The 17,301-nt window shown below is 48.3% G+C and overlaps 1 protein-coding gene across 1 annotated transcript; it reads right to left on the reverse strand.

The window, feature by feature from the left end:
- Positions 1–10,844: 10,844 nt before the first annotated feature.
- LOC121850580 (general transcription factor II-I repeat domain-containing protein 2A-like) lies at positions 10,845–13,301 on the reverse strand. Its single transcript, XM_042342985.1, has one exon. The coding sequence runs from the start codon at positions 13,141–13,143 to the stop codon at positions 11,320–11,322; it is 1,824 nt and encodes a 607-aa protein (XP_042198919.1). The 5' UTR covers positions 13,144–13,301; the 3' UTR covers positions 10,845–11,319.
- Positions 13,302–17,301: the final 4,000 nt, after the last annotated feature.

Genomic DNA, 17,301 nt, shown 5'->3' on the forward strand with positions numbered 1-17,301 from the left:
CGCACTCACCTTGGAAGCGAGAGGGCCCGGGTTCGATACCCAGACGGGGCAAAACTTCAGCCAAGATTCCTTATTGCACACACTTCTGTTTACCCAGCCGTAAGTAGGAACCCAGTTGTTAGTTGATTGGCGGATCGCTTTCCGGGGATAATAATTCCTGAAAAAAAAATGTGCTCACTCAATCCAGGACTGTTTGTGGCTCAAAGGATTATTATTATAATAAATGTCCCAGTGTACTTTACACAACATAATTGATTAGAATTAATAATGGATGCTGTTACACAGGCAAACACAGCAGATAATCAACAATGGCCATCCACAGTCAAAATACACAGTCACTACACTTTACAGCATATTCTATGAAGCGATTTGGGAATCCTGACATGAGGTTGTATTGAAGTGAGCTGCCAATTAATTTGATGTGGGTATATCTGAGTGAGGATGGGAATATTAGCCATTTTGTAGTTCTGAGGCCACTACAGACCCGGTTTTGGTTATCTTACGGTGATGTTCTGACAGTTTTAATCCTTCATTTAAGTTGTCATCTTCCAGCAGTAGGAGCTGTCACTTTCCCAACCGGGAAACCAGGGCTTCAGGGAAGCAACAGGTACAGCTTTTCAGCAACTCAAATAATACTGCCCCCCCAACCTTTGGAACTCCATCCCCACAGTCGCTCCTTCTTGCTCCCTCCCTTGGCTCCTCAAAACACGTCTCAAGACCCTCCTCTTCGACCGCGCCTTCAGTCATCCTCCTACCCCTACCGTCCCTGTCCTGCACCCCTCCTGATCCCAACCCCCAGCTCGTGTCCACATCCTTGACTGTCCAGTGCCTTGGGACCTCCTCCTGATCTGAAAGGCATCGTACATGTCATTTGTTGTTGTTGTTGGTGGTAGTGGTGACCAGCCTGTGGCTCATGGGGCTGTGAACATTCGCACGAGTCTTGGTAAGTCATAAATTCTCATAATATTAAATCAAGAACATTTATTTTATTGGCTGACCATAAAGGTTGGCCACTGCTGCCTTCTGATCTGTTAACTCTTTCACTGCTTGTAACGATTGCTGTTGGGTAAAAAATAAACTTGGAAGCAGCTGTAGGGAGAATCAGAGGCTGCACTGGTTCTGGGTGATGGTCAAGAGCCTTGAAGGGTTCAGAGAGAAAGAGAGAGAGAGTACTATTATCGTTGGTTGATAATGATATAATTAATGACGTGTGTAATCCCTTCTCTACGCACTCCAACCTGTCTTGAGTCATCTCCAGTTGCTCTGCCCCGATCTTCTGGGGCGCCCTCCGTCCTCCCCCACCCACTCCGTCTCACCCCCTCTCTTTCTGACTTGGAAGTTATGTCTGAGAACCTACCTTATCTTCCACGCCTGTGGCCCCCTCCCCCTTGCTCTGCACCCAATCCCGCCTTTATAAAGCACTCCAATACACTTCAAGGCCCCAATTTTCACGCAAGTTGTTATCCAGGTGCTTGCCATCCTGCAGGTAAACAACCTGAAAAAACACTGCAGCCGACTGGATTCATGTAATAATAATAATCCTTGCACTTGATATCGTGCCTTATCTCTGCGTAATTGGTTGCTGTGTTTCACCCACAAAGTGCACAGTAATTTGCAGGTGAAACTCGGTAGCCAATTGCGCACAGCAGAGTCCCACACACATGGAGATGCACCTCAATGTAATAAAGACAGCAGTTCAGTTCCGGGTCCAGCCACTCACTATCTGTAGCTGCAATGTTTAGCTTTACACTGAAGCTGTGTATAAAGAACCTTGTTTAGGTTAGCTTTGTGTCTGTTGGCTTGTGTGTGTTTTTCCCTTTCGCTCTGGGACTCTGGGTCCAGATCCAGTCCAGGTCTCCGATGTTGACGGCCAATCAACTGCTTAAGACCGAGGGGTTTTATAGTGAAGAGGATTTCAGAGCAGGTTTGCTTTCAACAACAACCCCTCCTGTCCCCAGTGATTTCCATCCACTGTGTTGCTCTTTCTGCGTCCTTTCCGGTGGCTTCTCAGTGGAACTGCACTCCTGTCCTTTTCAATACGCTCAACTCCAGATCAACGAATTTCTGATCCAAACATGTAAATGTAATGGACCACAGACTCCTATTATACAGTGCTCCTGGTCCGTGAATCCTGATCTGAGGAATGTTCCACCTTCATCAGATTGTTAACAATCTGCAAGTGTTGCTCTTCAAGTCAGACTATATTCTATGAAGAGCTTTGGGACGCCTCAATGACGTGATAAGGCGCTATATGTAAATGCAAGGATTATTATTGTATTATAAGCAAAGATCCTTTGCTTTAATTACACTTTTATTTAATGGGATTTCTTGTTGAATATTTGAATTGAGTTCCAAGTTATGTTTTTCAAATTAGCCAATTTATTCTGGTTCTAGAAAAACCAATCTATGCAAAATCCTGTTGGGAGTGTCGGCCTGGCTCAACTGGTGGCAAACTTGCCTTGGAATCAGGAAGTTAGTTATGTGTTCAAGTTCACATCACATTTAAGCTGATGCTCCAGTGCAGTGCTGGGGAAAGCACTGCATTGTCGGAGATGCTGTCCTTTGAATGAAATGTTAAACTGAAGTGCCGTGGCTGCCATCTTTGCTTACAAATACTCAGTCACTACAGTTTACACTTCACTGTGATTTTTCGATGTGACAAGGATAATTATTTAAGAACAAATTTTTGTTGTTCATTGAACCCACTGAGCCAAGTTGCCATCACAGGTTCAACTCTTCCCCACCTCTAAGCCTCTTTGGGAAATGAAAGGTGACTTTTGTGCAGGTGGCAATCTGATCTCAATAGGATGTCATCATCCAATTCGTTTAGGATTCCCATCTGCGGCCAATAATTAGCCTCTGGGTTGAGGAGTTTGTTATTTTAGTAGTTATCCAACAATTGGGATACCCCTGAAATAACTAACTCTGCCATTCGTCTGTTCACTTGAATAATAATAATTGCGCACAGCAGCGTCCCACAAACAGTCATAAATTGAGTGAACAAATTATTATGTTTGTTGAAGGGATTATTACCCCAGAAAAGCGATCCGCCAATCGACTAACAACCTGCTTCCCACTTACTGCTGGTAAACAGAGGCGTGTGGAGTAAGGAAACTTGCCTAACGTTTCGCCCTGACCAGGAATTAAACCCAGGTCCTCTCGCTTTTGAGACGAGTGCTCTAACCACTGAGCTACAGGTTTCTACGAGGGTATTGTGCCTCAGTCACCAAAAGCCTCATCCCTAAGCTGTTAATGGACACAGGCAAACAATTTCAGCAAGAGTTGCAACCCTTTTTTTCCAGAAATAAAGTCAGGATGTCTGAGCCTATCAGGCAAACCGTATTAATCCCTTTCTTCTAGAAAGGACTGTTGGTGGAGCAAATACATCAAAGATTTGTAAATCACACCCCTGAGGATTCTGAGAATTTAGGCTTCGGCTTGTTCTTCTGTTATATAGATTAAATAATGAAATGAATACACCATAGAAATAAAACACTACAGCCTCTAAACACTCAGTGACATTGGGATTATTCATCCGTGGGTCATCTTAGATGTACTAAACAATATTGTTGTGCCACTTTTCTCTGGTTAACCTTGAATCCCAAAGTATGGCCAAACTCACAAGTACAAGGATAAGGCTAGGTATCCAGGGCTACTGGATGGAGTACAGAAAACCTGTGGATATCTACCACAGGGTTGCCTACAAAATTCACAGTGGAGTCCTGTATCTCAGTGGTTAGAGCACTCGCCTCGAAAGAGAAAGAACCTGTGTTCGATTCCCGAACAGTGCAAAACCATAGGCAAGTTTCCTTACTCCACCCGCCTCTGTTTATCTAGCCAGTAAGTAGGAACCCGGTTATTAATCGATTGGCAGATCGCTTTTCCGGGGGTAATAATCCCTTAAAAAAATAATAATAATTTGGTCACTCAATCCACGATCGTAATTGGCTGCCACTTTTCACCCACAAACTACAGAGCCAATTAACTTAATAGAACAGTCTGTGAAGTGCTTTGAGACGTCTCAACAACATGATAAGATATCAATCAATGCAAGGATTATTTTTATTATTGAAATATTCTTGGCTCTTTGCCTCCCATTGTCAAAGAAGCAGAGTTGTGCTTAAAGCAACATTCCTGCCCCTTGTGCTCCTGGTGGCAATTACTGGTAGTGCTCGCAGCAATGTGCTTGTGCTGGTAACGCCCCCTGGTGGTCTCATTGCTAGTTGTCCATCATCACACTCGGCAAGTGTATGTCCCATGTTACTGCCCCCTGCACACTCCTCTCCTGTGATTACTGCCTTGTGTTCTCTGGGAGTTGTTGTAGTAATGTGTAAGTCTCTTACACTGGGAGCTCGACCAGTGATGATATGTGTCCCCCTCTACATGCTTCCTCTTGGTGACTCAGGGTACCTCCCTGGGTAGTAGACGTCACCCAATTTTACTTCTCCAATTCTACTCTTGCTTCCAAGTCCACTTATGTTCTGTCCGCCTGCCTGACACACATAAAGACCTGAATGAGCCTCAATTTCTTGCAGCTCAACATGGTCAAGACGGAAGCCATCTTCATCTCCTGTCAACGTCCTCAACCTCTCTCGCTTCTCACTGACCAAGCCAGTGCTGGTGTTTAGTTTGATCCTCAGCCTTCCTTCCTTTCTTCCTTCCTTCCTTCCTGCATCACTTAATCCCTGACTGAAGCTGCTTTTCACCTGACATATGCCCCTCCTCAGTCCCCATAAATTTAAAATATAGAAATTCTATGTTTTAAATTGTGTAACTGTGTAACTTAATTGTGTAATTGTATAACTTAATCTATACTAAAATATGAAATATCTGTCTGTGTGTCTGTCCGCCAAGAACTCAATAAGCAATAGATGTAGAGACGTGATTTATACCTCATTGGAAAGTTCTGGTAGGGGGAGTGTCATGGGCATATTTTTTTCAGGGATCTCCTTTCGTTGATGTTAAAAATGCCTTAATTAACCCCTAAAAAAAGGTATGCATGGCATTCTGCAACAAAGGTCATACACCCTTCTAGTAAGATATATCTATACTAATAAAGACGAAATATCTGTCTGTGTGTCTGTCTAACCGATTGACATAGAGACACCGACAGGAGTCCTCCCAAAAGGATATGTGTGCAAATATGTGAACACGGGATGCTAATGAGTTCAATAGCACATTTTCTTAATCTTAAAGGGATAAAGATAAAGACTTGTAACAAAGATAGAAGCCCATGGTATAAAAGGGACAGTGGCAGCAGATCCAGAACGGGCCGGGAGACAGAAAGCAGAGAGTTGGGGTAAACGGCTGCTTTTCTGACTGGAGGGAAGTGTACAGTGGTGTCCCCCAGGGATCGGTATTAGGACCACTGCTCTTCTTAATATACATAAATGATCTGCACTTGGGTATAGCAAGTACCATTTCCATGTTTGCGGACGACACAAAGTTAGGGAGAGGGTAAACAGTGAGAAGGATAGGAGCCGACTGCAGGAAGACATAGACAGATGGTAAAATGGGCGACACATAGCAGATGAGTTTCAATGTGGAGAAATGCGAAGTAATGCATTTTGGTAGAAAGAATGAGGGGAGCAATATAGGCGGTAATACAATCTTAAGGGGGTAAAAGAACAGAGAGACCTGGGGGTGCAGGTAAATGAACCCTTGAAGGTGGCAGGACAGGTAGATACAGCTGTAAAAAGGGCATATGGGATACTGGGCTTTATAAATAGGGGCATAGAGTACAAGAGTCAGGAGGTGATGATTAACCCATATAAACACTGGTTAGGCCTCAGTTAGAATACTGCGCCCAGTTCTGGCACCGCACTATAGGAAGGATGTTAAGGCATTGGAAAGGGTACAGAGGAGATTTATGAGGATGGTACCAGGAATGAGGGATCGTGATGATGAGGAAAGGCTGGAGAGGTGAGGATTATTCTCATTGGAGCAGAGAAGGTTACGAGGAAACCTAACAGAGGTCTTCAAAGTCATGAGGGGATTTGATAGGTTAGAAAGGGAAAAACTGTTCCCACTGGTGGGTGTGTCGGTGACTCGAGGTCACAGATTCCAAATAGTCTCTAAAAGAAGCCGAGGGGAGGGGAGAAGACATTTTTTCACGCAGCGAGTTGTTCGAATCTGGAACGCATTGTCTGAAAGGGCGGTCGAGGCCGATTCGATAACTACTTTTAACGCGGTGATTCTAAAGATGCCTAAGAAGCAAAGATCAAGCCTTTCAAGGACAAATAAAAATGCCAGACAAAAGAGAGGCTGATTAAATGAAACTGGTTGCAAGCATAAATACAACGGGTACAGCAATAACCAATTGACAGTGACATGATTTACACCTCATCGAAAAGGTCTTTTATGGAGGAGTGTCATGGGCATATTTTCTTTTCGGGATCTCCTATCATTGATGAGCTATATTTAAAAATGCTTTAAATAAGCCGCAAAATATGAGGTATGCATGGTATTCTGCAACAAAGTAGCGACAGAGGAGATCACACACCCTTCTATAAAAATATATATCTATATTAATATATTCTGCACCAAAGTAGCAACAGAGAAAAGCTATGATCTGAACAAGCTCATCACACATGCACTCCCAACAAGGAGTCCTCCCACAGGAATCTTACCAGCTTCGTATAGATAAAGACAAAATGTCTGCCTGTGTGTCTGTCTGTGTGTCAATCTACATTCCATATTGGATCCTTTGGTTGCAAGCGAAGCTGCAATGGGTACAGCTAGTTTCATTATATTTTAATTGCAATGCAAACTGTAAAACAGGCAATATAACAATTCAATGGTTTTAAAACAATAAAACACTTTTATCAACAAACCATATATACGTATACTCCTCTCAGCTGGAGCTTCCTGAGGTGCAGACACTCGCTGCAGATGAAGTTGCCGGGGCTCAGGACCCTCCTTAACTCCCACATGTCGGGGAGAGCAATCAGAACAGAGCGGAGGCAGAGCTTGAGCCGAGCGATCAGCATAAAAGGAGCGGCGGAGGTAAACTGGGAACTGTCGGAGCAACAAAAAAAGAAAAAGTGACGTTGGTGTGATGTCATTTTTCAACAGCAGAACCAGGGACAAACATCGACAAACTGTCAGAAACTACAACACTGACGGCAAATTAAAACAAAAAATGAAAAAAAGGAAACACTGTGTGAGAAGATGATGGCAAGTCAAATGCGAGGACTGTGACATGTGGGAGTTAATGAGGGCCCTGAGGCCCGGCAACTTCATCTGCAGTGAGTGTCTGCAACTCAGGAAGCTCCAGCTGAGAGGAGCTGAGCTGGAAGCCGAGGTGCAGACACCGCGCTCCATCAGGGACAGTGAGAGGTTCCTGGACAGTATGATGGAGAAAACCATCACTCCCCTGAGACTCGGGAGATGCTTGCGTCTGGTTAACACTCAGGGACAGGATAGTTTCATTAGTCCTGCAGATAATGGGACCCCTGAGAGAGGGGTGATGGAGCCTTGGGCTGCAAACTTGATCAACAGATGTGAGTATTTGATGGACCAGACACCTCAAGAGGTGGTCACCCCACCCCACACACCGAGGGTTCAGACGGAAAATGACTGGGTGACTGTCCAGCATGGTGGGAAGAGGGGACGGGCAGGGCAGAATGCCCCCAATAGTGTAGCACTCTCAAACCAGTACTCTATAATAATAATAACTGTACTGAACATTGAGAGTGTTGATATCTCCAGGGAGGACAGTATAAACCGAGTGGTGGAACAGGGGGACATAGGTAACAGGAGCAATGCTGTTGTCATATGGGATACAAGAGTGAGAGGTATAGACCGACGTTTCCGTAACCGAAGACGGTAGTCAAGGATGGTGTGTTGCCTCCCTGGTGCAACAGTCTTACATCGCAGAAAGGGTGGATAAAATTCTTCAGGGGAAGGAGAACATCCAGAAGTGGTGGTCCAGGTGGGGATCCATGATATTGGTTAAAAAAAAGTGCTGAGACTCTATAGGGTCAATATCAAAAGCTGGGGAACATACTAAAGAATTGAACATCCAAGGTGGTGATCTCTGGATTACCCCCTGTGCCTCGGGCAAATAAGTACCATAATGGCAGGATCAAGCATATGAATGCTTGGCTGGAGAAATGGTCCAGAAAAGAGGGCTTCAGGTTTCTGGATCATTGGGACCAGTTCTGGGGCAGGTGGGACCTGTACCATATGGATGGATTACACCTAAACAGGGCTGGGGCGAATGTACTGGCAGACAGGCTAACTAATGCTGTTGGGGAGGGTTTAAACAAGTTTCGAGGGGGGAAGGGAATGCAATAAACGAAGAGCTAGAAAATGGAGAAATAAAGCAGGGGGGAAGTGCAGAACAGGTCAAGTCGGTCTTGGAGTGCATGTGCCTAAATGCACGGAGTTTAGCAAACAAGATTGGTGAGCTGCAGCTCAAGTGGTCATAGGGGGATACGATGTAGTAGCAGTAACAGAGACTTGGCTCAAGCAAGGACAGGAATGGGAGCTGAATATTGAGGCTATAATGTACAGGAGGGATAGGGAAGGAAAAAAAGGAGGGGGTGTGGCAATGTTAATCAAGGATATGGTTATAGCCGTGGAAAGGGTCGAGGTGCTGGAGGGCCCCAAAACGGAATCTATCTGGTTAGAGTTAAGGAACAAAAAAGGAGCTGTTACGCTGGTCGGGGTATACTATAGACCACCAAATAGTGGGAAGGAAATAGATGAGCAGATCTGCAAGCAGATCTCAGACAGATGCAAGGCCAATAGAGTTGTGATAATGGGGGACTTTAATTATCCCAACATAGACTGGCAAAACAACAGCGCAAAGGGCAAGGAGGGAAAAGATTCCTAAAATGCAGAGAGGACAACTTTCTTGATCAGTACGTTTCCAGCCCAACGAGGAAGGAAGCAGTGCTGGATCGAGTTCTGAATGAAGTAGGGCAAGTGGATCAGGTTTCAGTGGGAGAGCATCTGGGCAATAGTGATCACAACATCATTAGATTCAGTGCATATGGAAAGAGACAAGGAACCATCAAAGGTAAAGGTATTCAACTAGAAGAGGCTAATTTCAGTGAGTTAAAAAGGGACCGAGCCAAGGTGGACTGGAAAGAAAGATTGGCAGGAAAAACAACTAAAGAGCAGTGGGAAGTCTTCAAGGATGAGATAGCTCGGGGACAGAACAAATACATTCCCACAAAAGGGAAAAGTAGGGCTTCCAAACCTCCCTGGATGACGAAGGTAATTGTGTCTAGAATGAAGCAGAAAAAGGAGGCGTATGACAAATGTCAAACCCAAGATATGGAAAACAACCAAATAGAATATAGGAAGTGCAGAGGAGAACTGAAAAAGGAAGTAAGAGGGGCAAAAAGATTATACGATAAAAGGTTAGCTATGGGAGGCACGGGTACAAATAGCGGAGGCTTTGGCTACAAATGTTCAATCTTCGTTGGACACAGGAGTGGTGCCCGAGGACTGGAGAGTGGCCAATGTGACTCTCTTGTACAAAAAGGGACAGAAGGACAAACCTGGGAACTCCAGGCCAGTGCCTAACATCAGCAGTGGGGAAACTCCTGGAGACTATAATCCGGGACAGAATAAATCTTCACTGAGAAGAATATGGATTAATTAGGGACAGCCGCACGGATTTGTTAAAGGCAAATCTTGTCTAACAAATCTAATAGAATTTTTCGATGAGGGTGGATAAAGGTAGTGCAGTTGATGTTGTTTATGTGGACTTTCAAAAGGCATTTGACAAAGTGCCACATGAAAGACTTGTAAGAAAGATAGAAGCCCATGGTATAAAAGGGACAGTGGCAGCGGATCCAGAGCTCACTGGGAGACAGAAAGCAGAGAGTTGTGGTGAACGGCTGCTTTTCTGACTGGAGGGAAGTGTACAGTGGTGTCCCCCAGGGATCGGTATTAGGACCATTGCTCTTCTTAATATACATAAATGATCTGCACTTGGGTATAGCAAGTACCATTTCCAAGTTTGCGGACGACACAAAGTTAGGGAGAGGGTAAACAGTGAGAAGGATAGGAGCCGACTGCAGGAAGACATAGACAGGTGATAAAATGGGCGACACATAGCAGATGAGTTTCAATGTGGAGAAATGCAAAGTAATGCATTTTGGTAGAAAGAATGAGGGGAGCAATATAGGCGGTAATACAATCTTAAGGGGGTAAAAGAACAGAGAGACCTGGGGGTGCAGGTAAATAAATCCTTGAAGGTGGCAGGACAGGTAGATACAGCTGTAAAAAGGGCATATGGGATACTGGGCTTTATAAATAGGGGCATAGAGTACAAGAGTCAGGAGGTGATGATTAACCCATATAAACACTGGTTAGGCCTCAGTTAGAATACTGCGCCCAGTTCTGGGCACCGCACTATAGGACGGATGTTAAGGCATTGGAAAGGGTACAGAGGAGATTTACGAGGATGGTACCAGGAATGAGGGACCGTGATGATGAGGAAAGGCTGGAGAGGTGAGGATTATTCTCATTGGAGCAGAGAAGGTTACGAGGAAACCTAACAGAGGTCTTCAAAATCATGAGGGGATTTGATAGGTTAGAGAGGGACAAACTGTTTCCACTGGTGGGTGTGTCGGTGACTCGAGGTCACAGATTCCAAATAGTCTCTAAAAGAAGCCGAGGGGAGAAGACATTTTTTCACGCAGCGAGTTTTTCGAATCTGGAACACATTGCCTGAAAGGGCGGTTGAGGCCGATTCGATAACTACTTTTAAAAACGCGGTGGACGGGTATTTGAGGAGGACGGGTTTGCAGGTTACGGGGAAAGGGCCGAGAGTGGGATTGACATTACATTGCTCTTCTCAAAGAGTCGTACAGACTCGATGGGCCGAATGGCCTCCCTTTGTGCTGTACAATTCTATGTACAAGAATAATCATTGAATTTAGGGTAAACAATGAAAGTGAAAGAAGTAATTAAGTGAATTAAATGCACATAATTTAATAATACCTAACAATAACGATCTCAAATAGAAATGATATATTCCAGCACTTTGGGACATCCTTCTGACGTGAAAGGCGCTATACAAATGTAATTTGTTGTTATGTGCATCACGTTAATTTTTTATGTATCACCGTCACAACACAAGCTGTCAACTCAGCATATAGAGGCCCTGACAGAGAATGCTGAACAAAACCTGAACAGATTGATCCAGAATTGCAAAACTAACAAAATAAAGATACACTGAATATATAATAATTCACAAGAATATCAAGAATAAATGTAACAGATTTAAAGTGGATTGTATGAAAATTGCACATAGTTCAAATTCTTTTACTCAACATACATTTCTTCAACACTTAGTCATTAAACATCCTCTTGTGAACACTGTGGGAAATGCTTCTCTTGAACCAGAGCTAAAATGTCAACTTCAAACTCAGTGGTGGCAAGTCGCAGACAGCAGCCAAGGGTATCTCTGTCCAGCTTGTTGTGATGTTTGGCTTTAAGTTGTTTCATTGTGGAAAACGTGCTTTCAGAAATGTACGTGCTTGCAAACATCGAACACATCTTCAGTGCAAAGTCATTTAATTTAGGAAAACAATCCTTGGGAATACGTTTCCAGAATATTTCGGGGATTTCATTCTTCCTTGAGAGGAAGAAAGGGTCACCCTGCAATTCACACAACTCCATCTGAAGATCTTTCGATTGCCGCTCAATCGATACATCCATGGGATTGTTGAACAGCTGGAGACTGGCCCTCAGACCCTCGAGATCAGCAAATCTGGCGCTGAACTCATCCAACAGTTCAGTTATGATTTCCGAAAAGCTGCGGAAATCGGCCTCATCGAGCTCGTCTGCAAGCTCCTTGCACGATGGGAAATGGGTGAGGTCATTCTGGAGGAGTGAGGAGTTCAACAGCTCGAGCTTTCTGCGGAACCAGTCGACATGTTCCACAAGGTTCGAAATATTCTGGTTTCTATCCTGTAGCCGAAGATTGATAACATTGAAATGGCTTGTGATGTCCGTTAAGAAAGCCAATGAACACAGGTAGGTTGGATTTTCCAATTCCTCCTCAAACTGCGTGGTGTTGCTCCTCACTTGTTTCTTCAGAAAGGAGAGGACGTCCTTCCTAAAGGCAAAATATTGCATGAGGCACTTGGACGCACTCAGCCAACGCACTTCTGAATAGAGAGGCAAATCACCATATTCGGCATCCAATTCTTCCAGGAAGTTTATGAACTGTATGAACTTTCTTTGACTCTGTGCTCGATTTTCTCCGCAGATAATATTGATGACTTTGATGACGCTTGTCATCACGTTACTCATTTTCAGTGACTTTTCGCACAGGGACTCCTGGTGGATGATGGAGTGAAGGGTGGTGCATTCGATTCCATTTTCTTTCAGCAAACCCACCAAACCGTTTTTACAGAAGGTCATGGATTTTGTGCCATCCGTCACGATGCAGGAACACTTCTGAAATCCACCATATTCACTGACCGCTGACGTAAGAGCCTCGTAAATGTCCAACCCCTTTTTACTGGTATTCAGAGGAACTAACTCCAGTAATTCTTCATAAACGCTGAAATCTTCATCAATGGTTCTAATGAAAATTAACAGCTGACTGACATCAGTAAAATCAGTGCTCTCAGCGACAGCTAATGAGAAGTATTTACAGGTTTGAACAATTGTCCTGAGCTTCGCATTTACCTGAACATTCATGTCACTTATTCTCCTCGCTACAATTTGATGAGACAGAGACACGCTCTCAAAATTCCTGGCCATTTTTTCGTCACCAAATGCACGAGCCATTTTGGCTGCACAATGTTTTACCACTTCACCATCTCTGAATGGCTTCTTACACTTGGCTAGCTGGAGGCAGACCTCGTAAGATGCAGTCAGACTTGCACTTTGAGATGTTGGAGCTCTGATGATGACTTTCTTTTGTTTAATTTTGCTTTTCATGTCCTCGATTAGAGCAGCACGTGCATCTCCAATACATCCGTCATATTTTGCCTTGTGTAGTGCGTTGTAGTGCCGGCCGATATTGAACTCCTTCAACACAGATAATACTTGCATGCAAACAAGGCACTGAGGTTTTCCATTACTTTCCACAAACAAGTATTCCATTTCCCATTTGGACTGGAATTTTCTATTTTCAACATCTATCTTGCGTTTCCTGTTGATATTCATAGTTCTGTAGTTTTAAAATTGGTTTATCAAAATATGATTAGGGTATACACCTGTCCTGGGACCTATGTGAAAGGCAAGATTTTGCTGTCCCTTATATTGGTCGTGATGTTTTCAGGTGTCAGTCTGGCTCAGTCTTGCCCCTGAGTCAGAAGGTTGTGGGTTCAAGACCCTCCATTTGGGGACTTGACACTCCAGTGTGGTGCTGGGGTGGGGGGGGAGAGGGAGAGCTGTGTTATCAAGAGACACCGTCCTTTGGGTGAGACGTTAAACCGAGGCCCTGTCCGTGTCCTGTTCAGGTGGATAGTAAATATCTCCCGCAGTGCTATTCAAAAGAGAAGGGAGTTTTTCACTCTCCCAGTGTCCTGGACAACAATGTTTGCGGGCCGTCACCGTGCTGTGCGGCAATTGGCTGCTGCGTTCGCCCACCAAATGCACAGTCACTACAGTAAATGCTTTGCGACACCCTCGCGAACGTTGAAAGGCGCTGTATCAAAAATAAATGCCAGCATTATTATTTATTTATAATAAATACATTTTTTTTCAAATTGCCAGGCAGAGCAAAATGTTATCCAAGTTTCCTTACTCCACACGTCTCTGTTTACCAGCAGTAAGTAGGAACCCGGTTGTTAGTCGATTGGAGGCTCGCTTGCCGGGGGTAATAATCCCCCCCAAAAAATCACTCAATCCACAACTGATTGTGGGATACTGTTGTACGCAAATTGGCTGCCATGATTCACCCACAAAATATACAGTCAATTCATTTTACAGTATATTCTGTGAAGTGCTTTGCTCAATGATAAGGTACTATATCAAACGCAAGGGTTATTATTATTGATCATGAATAATAATAATAATCATTGCATTTGATACAGTACCAAATAGGAGATATGAGATGCCCATCACAAGGCGCAGGACAAGCACATACATATATAATCTACACATATATACAGTAAAAGGCCTGATGGTTGTTACCCACTGCTGTGTTGAAGGCAGAGACATACACTTGCACCCACCCACACACACCCACACACACTCTCACCCACACACCCTCACACCCACACACTCACACCCACACACACACCCACACTCACACCCACACACACTCACACACACCCACACTCACACCCACACACACTCACACCCACTCACACCCACTCACACTCACACCCACACACACACTCACACCCACACACACTCACACACACCCACACTCACACACACCCACACACTCACACCCACACACACACTCACACCCACACACACTCACCCACACACACTCACACCCACACACTCACACCCACACACACTCACACCCATACACACACTCACACCCACACACACTCACACACACACACACTCACACCCACACACACACTCACACCCACACACACACTCACACACACACACACTCACACACACACACACTCACACCCACACACACACTCACACCCACACACCACTCACACCCACACACACTCACACCCACACACACTCACACACACTCACACCCATACACACACTCACACCCACACACACACTCACACCCACACACACTCACACCCACACACACTCACACACACTCACACCCACACACACTCACACCCACACACACTCTCACACACACACACACCCACACACACACTCACACCCACACACACTCACACCCACACACACTCACACCCACTCACACCCACACACACTCACACCCACACACACTCTCACACACACACACTCACACCCACACTCACACACCCACACACACATTCAGACACTCACACCCACTTACACACGGTCTCTGGTGCCGTCGGTTTCGACAAAGTTGTGTTGAGCGGCAGCTGCAACGGCAACGACGTCACTTCCGGCGACTCAAGTGGGTGTTTGAATAAAGTTGTGCCGGAAGGGAAGTGACGTCAGAGATTGGGCGGAGCTTCAGCAACAACCACATTCCCCCCATAGCCCCCCACCCCCACCCCACACACCCCCATAGCCCCCCCCACCCCCACACCCCCATAGCCCCCCACCCCATAGCCCCCCACACCCACACCCCCCCATAGCCCCCCCACCCCCATAGCCCCCCCACCCCCACACCCCCCATAGCCCCCCCACCCCCATAGCCCCCCACACCCACACCCCCATAGCCCCCCACCCCCATAGCCCCCCCACCCCCACCCCCACACACCCCCATAGCCCCCCCACCCCCACACCCCCCATAGCCCCCCCACCCCCACACACCCCCATAGCCCCCCACCCCATAGCCCCCACACCACACCCCCCCATAGCCCCCCCACCCCCATAGCCCCCACACCCACACCCCCCATAGCCCCCCACCCCATAGCCCCCCACACCCACACCCCCCCATAGCCCCCCCACCCCCATAGCCCCCCCACCCCCACACACCCCCATAGCCCCCCACCCCATAGCCCCCCACCCCCCCCCCACACACCCCCATAGCCCCCCACCCCCACACCCCCCCATAGCCCCCCACCCCCACACACCCCCATAGCCCCCCACCCCCATAGCCCCCACACCCACACCCCCCCATAGCCCCCCACCCCATAGCCCCCCACCCCCACACACCCCATAGCCCCCCCACCCCCATAGCCACCCCACCCCCATAGCCCCCCCACCCCCATAGCCCCCCACCCCCACACACCCCCATAGCCCCCCACACCCATAGCCACCCCACCCCATAGTCCCCCCACCCCATAGCCCCCCACCCCATAGCCCCCCCACCCCCATAGCCCCCCCACCCGCATAGCCCCCCCCACCCCCATAGCCCCCACACCCCATAGCCCCCCCACCCCGCATAGCCCCCCACCCCATAGCCCCCCCCCCCACCCCCACACAGCCCATAGCCCCCCCACCCCATAGCCACCCCACCCCCATAGCCCCCCACCCACATAGTCCCCCACCCCATAGTCCCCCCACCCCATAGCCCCCCCACCCCCATAGCCCCCCCACCCCCATAGCCCCCCCACACCCCATAGCCCCCCCCACACCCCATAGCCCCCACTCCCATAGCCCCCCCCCCCCATAGCCCCACCTCCATTGCCCCCCCACCCCCAATAGCCCCCCAACCCCATAGCCCCCACCCCATAGCCCCCCTACCCCCATAGCCCCACACACCCCCATAGCCCCCCCACCCCCATAGCCCCCCACACCCATAGCCCCCACACCCCCCCATAGCCCCCCCACCCCCATAGCCCCCACACCCCCATAGCTCCCCCACCCCCATAGCCCCCCACCCCCATAGCCCCCACACCCCCATAGCCCCCCACCCCCACACACCCCCATAGCCCCCACACACACCCCCACCCCCATAGCCCCCCACCCCATAGCCCCCCACCCCATAGCCCCCCACCCTCATAGCCCCCCACCCCATAGCCCCCACCCCCATAGCCCCTCACCCCACCATAGCCCCCCACCCCCCCACCCCACACACCCCATAGCCCCCCACCCCACACACCCCATAGCCCCCACACACACCCCCACCCCCATAGCCCCCCCACCCCATAGCCCCCCCACCCCCATAGCCCCCACCCCCATAGCCCCCACCCCATAGCCCCCCACCCCCATAGCCCCCCACCCTCATAGCCCCCCACCCCATAGCCCCCACCCCCATAGCCCCCCCACCCCCACACACCCCATAGTCCCCACCCCCCATAGCCCCCATAGCCCCCCACACCCCATAGCCCCCCCACCCCCATAGCCCCCACACCCCCCATAGCCCCCCACACACACACCCATAGCCCCCCCACCCCATAGCCCCCACACCCCTATAGCCCCCCCACACACACACACCCCCATAGCCCCTCACCCCATAACCCCCACACCCCCCCCACCCCCATAGCTCCCCCCACACACACCCCACTACCCCATACGCCCCCACACACACACACCCATAGCCCCTCCGCCACACACACACCCCCACTACCCCCCCGCCCCCCCCGCGAGCCCCGCCCCCCGCGAGCCCCGCCCCCCACGAGCCCCGCCCCCCACGAGCCCCGCCCCCCGCGAGCCCCGCCCCCCCGCCGCTCCGCCAATATCGAGATTGTTATCACCGTCGGAGACTTTTGGGCTCGTGTTTGGGCTACAAGTGGAGTCTTCCTGAGGCGGCGGGTCCTGTTGGGCTACTTTTGGGCTACAAACGCTGGTGAC

Source organism: Callorhinchus milii, unplaced genomic scaffold, assembly GCF_018977255.1.
Source record: "Callorhinchus milii isolate IMCB2004 unplaced genomic scaffold, IMCB_Cmil_1.0 Scaffold22, whole genome shotgun sequence".
NCBI classification, from domain to species: Eukaryota; Metazoa; Chordata; class Chondrichthyes; order Chimaeriformes; family Callorhinchidae; genus Callorhinchus; species Callorhinchus milii.

Coding starts and splice junctions, on each gene's coding strand:
- LOC121850580 (XM_042342985.1), bottom strand. CDS start 13,143: ATGAATATCAACAGGAAACGCAAGATAGATGTTGAAAATAGAAAATTC.